Raw genomic sequence first — 5,014 nt, forward strand, 5'->3', positions numbered from 1 at the left:
AGCTCCCTTCTGCTTCTTGAATTCAGGTCCCAGAGAAGCCCACCTTGCTCAGCAGGAGCACATCAATGAAGTCCAGAGTCTTGGAATTGGCCTTGGCTTGGAGGACGTCATCAACACCCTGGCTAGGGAGGGTGCGGCGCCGCTCCTGGATGACGGCGTCTGTGAAGTCGTGCACCAGGCGGCAGGCCCTGCGGAAGCGCCGTCCATCGGGAGTGAGATAATACAGGAAGTCCAAGTGCAGGAGGAGATGCTGGTGTCTTTTTACCACAAGGGCACTGAGCTCCAAGATGGCAGCGATATATTCACTGGACTTCCTGCAGGATAAGGGGGGAAAGGGAGACAACAATTTAAGACACCTGAAACCCCAGGAGCACCTCCCACCAGCAGCCAGGAGCAACCTCCTATCAGCAAATACAGTATCCAGGAACAGATGACCCCTCCCATACAGGGTGGGGATCAGCATGAGACTGACCCTCCAAGCTCTCTTCTCTCCCTGCATCCCATCTCTGTGAGATGCTTCCATGCCCCGAGGCACCCAGAACAACTTGCACATTCTACTCCTCTCTCCCTCCCAGTACAGTCCTGCCCCTTCTCCTTCTTGAAACTGTCCACAAACCTTAGAAGGTATTCCCCTCCACCTGGTCCATGGTCCAGCCTCCACACTAGCCTCTTTGCATCCATTTTAAGTCCATTTAGCACTGCATGACAGTCAGTCCCTGACAGAGACCCACTCTGACTATACCCACCAGTTCAAACCCTTTCAATGGCTCCCTAGGAAACTCAAAATAAAGTTCACGCCAGTCCTTCAATGATCAGCTATAACAAAACTCCTCCAGGAAGGTTTTTCTGATGTCCATGCTCAGTCCTGCCTCCCCCACCTGCCCACCTGGGGTCCATGTCCCAAGATCCCAGACCCTGGGCAAGAACTCACTCCTGACAATTGCTGTCAAAGCTGAAGACACATTTCTGCAGGCTGTCCAGGGTCATGAGGCTGATGTGCTCAAACATGTCCAGACGGGCACTGCCTTCCGAGGCCAGGCGCTGCCACTTGGCCTACTCAGAGAAGGGGAGAGAGCTGGGTCCCTTGCTTCCTTGAGCATCTCTCAAACCCCAACCACCAAGGGGGACCCCCCAGAATAAGCCTCTTTATCTTCTCCCCAGGGACCCCTCTCCAGGGAGGAGTTTAAGGTGGGGGCAAAAGCTGTTACTGTTAAGAGATCAAGACCCAAGATTGGGAGTCAAGAGACCTAGGTTCAAGTTCCAGCTCTGCCTCCTGTGCTCCGTGTGCCGTTAGTCAGCTCCTTACCCTCCCCTACATCCCACCTGTCAAATTCTCAGGAACAGTTAAGATGATGTGCTTTGGAGCCATATAATTCATGTTAGAAACTCTGCTCCACCATGCCAAGCTCACTCATTAGCTGGGTGAGCTTGAGTTAGCTCCCAAATCTCTCAGACCTGCAGTTTTATCTTCTACCATGGGGCAGAAATACATAATCTCTCCTTCACAGAGTTTTTAAAATCAAATTACAAAATATATGCTCATATCTTGGAATGGGCACATGGCATTGTTTCTGGCATACGGTGAGTGCTTAATAAATGTTGGATTTCCTCATCTACTTTGTTACAAATTGTTGGAAACAGATGCTCAGTGCCACAAAGAAAACTCAGCCCTGAGACAAAGGATCTCTCAGCAAGCAAATTTTACTTCCTGTAGGAAGGGTAGCCTTGCAAGCCATCTTGCCATGAGAATACAATGAACAAGATAAAAGCAGACATATCCATCCCTTATGCATTTGGGGTTGTCCTTACTTCTGTGTCTGATCTCTGTTTGTTGGAGCCAGAGCTTACAATCTAAACTAAAACTCGATTGGCTAATAACTTAAAACTTTTTTTTTTTTTTTTTTTTTGAGACGGAGTTTCACTCATGTTACCCAGGCTGGAGTGCAATGGCGCGATCTCGGCTCACCGCAACCTCCGCCTCCTGGGTTCAGGCAATTCTCCTGCCTCAGCCTCCTGAATAGTTGGGATTACAGGCACGCACCACCATGCCCAGCTAATTTTTTGTATTTTTAGTAGAGACGGGGTTTCACCATGTTGACCAGGATGGTCTCGATCTTTTGACCTCGTGATCCACCCGCCTCTGCCTCCCAAAGTGCTGGGATTACAGGCTTGAGCCACCGCGCCCGGCTTAAAACTTTTTTAAACAGGTAAGAGGCATAGGTTGCAAGCTGGGACATGGCTGTGAGCCCATCCAGCACAGATATCTTGGTTAAAGTACAAGGACATAGAATATACTACATGCCTATAAGCATGGCATGTTTAACAGATACATAGGATAGGACTTAACAAAGAGTTAACAGCAAATTCGTTCTTTAACAGGAAAGGAAACTTTGAAGAGGAACTTTTACTTCCCACATAAATTGATTTCGAAAATATCCCTGTTTTGGAAGAGGCAGTCTTCCATGACTCCTGGGCATCCTTCCTGGACATGTCATGAATGCAAGATACAGATGACTTTAACATGGAAAATTTCTTACAGTTGTGTTTGCAGAGAATAACTCAGGGATAAGGTAATGACTCCCCTGGACATGTCGCTTTTGCTTGCTATGAAGGAGATTCCCTAAGCTTAATGCTCCTTTGCTGTAATGCAATATATTATGTCAGGAGGCATTTATAGAAGCACACCTGTGTCAGCCCACAGGATTTGGGAAGCTTGGAGAAAAAACTGCAATCTAATAAGAAACACATGCTGCTCTCTGTGTCATGAGTAGTAAACTATCCTTTTTCTCTGAACCAGGAGTCTCTTGTCTTTCTGGAAGAATTTATGAAACGGTAACAGGCTAACTTATCAATTTACAAATTTTTTTTAAAAACCCTAGACACTTCACAAAACCTTCGCCCCAATTCTTTCCTTCCTCCCATATCCACGCCCTTTGCAATGTGATTTTTCAGCAACTCCCATGAATAGACACAGTCTATTTTACCCCCCGCCTTTGATTCTGTGTTGGACTTTAGGTTTTCGATGTCAAAATGCAATGTGGTGAAAATGATGAGGAAATAACTAATGAAGCTGGGCCTTGTCTCATTCCCTGGAAACCTGCCTGCATTGTGAACCATGGGGTGCCTACTGGAAGGAGACAATCACAGAGAGGAATATCCAGGGGTCCCAGCTGAGGCCAAACCCAGACATGTGAGAGAACCCAATCATGTCCCAGGTAAAACCCAGACATGTGAGAGAATTCAGCCAACACCTGCAAGGCTGCCTACCTGACCAGTACCATGAGCGATCCCTTCCACATCCAGAAGAACTGTCCTACAGACTTATTAGCAATCATAAATCCTTATTGTTTTAAACCACTGCGTTTTCAAGCAGTTTCTTACTCAGTACCAGCTGCTATGCAATTGTCGTCATGACCCTCTTCAGTTTACAGGGCTTGGAAGATGGAAACATAGAAACAGGTACCTTCTGGTCACCTACTGTGTACCAGGGAGGTGACTCCATTACATCACCTCGACCATCTCCTTAAGTAGGGATTATTTTCCCCATTTTACAGTTGAGGAAACCAAGACTCAGAGGGGAACAGCAATGGCCCAATGCCACCCAGCAGAGCCAAAATTCCAGACCACATCTGTCTGTGGTTCCCCCACCCCAAAGCTGTAACCGGGACCCTGGTTTCAAAGAACTCACGTGCATGATGTTCACGCTGTCATTGAAAATCTTCATGTAGGGCTTCAGGATGTTGAAGTGGAAGGCGGGCGTCAGCATCCGGCGGTGGCGGCTCCACTTGTCACCGGCGCTCAGCAGGAGCCCGTCCCCTGGCAGGGCAGCCAAGGGTCTTGTGTCAAGGGCAGCACCCTCCCTTGGCCCCCCAGGTTGTTCCCAACCCTGTTCACCTGCAGATACTCACCCAGCCAGGGCTTCAGGAAGCTGTAGAACTTGTCCTTTGGTGCAATGGCGGCTGACATAAATGAGGACATTCAGGGGCCATGGAGTCAGGAAAAGGAGGGACATTGGGGGTGGGGGGAGGCTCCCAGCCAGAGGTTTGCACTTCTCCACCTCCAAGCCCCACATAGCAGGAAGGGAACCGAGGGCAGAGGAAGAAGGGAGGATGGAGGAGTGGAGGAGAGCAGCCCAGGCTAAGGCAGTAAGTACAGCACAGCAATGACACTGCCTAACATGGCATGGAGGAGTCACGTGAGGCCTCCAGCACTCCTCGACATGCCTCCTGCATGATCCAACATGTGCTGCAACCCCTGAGCATAGCTCAGCACTCTGCAAAATGCCTTCACAAGGACCTAGGATGCCCTGTCCGCCCCAGCACTCTCTGACATCTTCTGACAAGTCATCTTCTGACACGGACCTGGGACATGGAGCATGACCCCGACATGTGCTCACAAGTCCTCACATGGTCACAAAACACATCACAATTCCCCACAAGAGACAGCATGCTCTGACATGCACATCAGATGCTCTAACACGGCCGTAAATGTATGCTCCACACACAGGCTCCAGGTAGAAGCTAAATACGGTCACTTTAATGTCCCAGACATAGCCCACATGTGACCCAGATGGTTCCTCAGGCATGACCCAAACATACTATAACACATGCCTTGGAAAAGACTCAAATACTGTCTCAGACAGTTCATGTAGGGACCGTGAGTCCCAGACCTCACACAAGCTCCAAACATGGCCCAGATGTGACCAGCAGGAGAAGATGACAATGTCAAACAGCATCTCAGACGACAGCTAGATGGGCCTCACATGCCCCAAATGTCCTTGGTCACAGATGAGCCCGCACGTGACCAGCTCTACATGACCCCGGTTGTAATGCTATACCAGATGTAACCAGACATAACATCTTTCAGACGTGACCAGGACCCAGGTGTAAGTACACACGTGACAAGACGTGGCCATACAGCAGACCTGACCATACAACAGCCATCAGAAAGACACGCCCCAGACGTGAGCAAACAGGAACAGAGGTCAGACAGGTGGAAGTCCAGGGGAGACAGA

At 49.2% G+C, this 5,014-nt stretch overlaps 1 protein-coding gene across 3 annotated transcripts in view; it reads right to left on the reverse strand.

Moving 5' to 3' along the window:
- LOC116545816 (cytochrome P450 4F3) overlaps nt 1-5,008 on the reverse strand; it is a 13,308-nt gene extending 8,300 nt beyond the window's left edge. For 2 of the 3 annotated variants that reach the window (XM_032272263.1, XM_032272264.1), the window contains exons 1-5: nt 3,909-5,008; nt 3,690-3,816; nt 3,090-3,183; nt 932-1,053; nt 44-314 (exon numbers count right to left, since the gene is read on the reverse strand). In XM_032272263.1, the coding sequence (XP_032128154.1) occupies nt 44-314; nt 932-1,053; nt 3,090-3,183; nt 3,690-3,816; nt 3,909-3,978 (684 nt within the window). In that variant the 5' untranslated portion in view covers nt 3,979-5,008. Of the gene's footprint in view, nt 1-43; nt 315-931; nt 1,054-3,089; nt 3,184-3,688; nt 3,817-3,908 lie in introns of all 3 variants that reach the window. The other variant, XM_032272265.1, reaches the window with a different exon arrangement.
- Nucleotides 5,009-5,014: the final 6 nt, after the last annotated feature.

This window comes from Sapajus apella, unplaced genomic scaffold (assembly GCF_009761245.1).
Source record: "Sapajus apella isolate SASKATOON/1434 unplaced genomic scaffold, GSC_monkey_1.0 scaffold389, whole genome shotgun sequence".
Taxonomy (NCBI): Eukaryota; Metazoa; Chordata; class Mammalia; order Primates; family Cebidae; genus Sapajus; species Sapajus apella.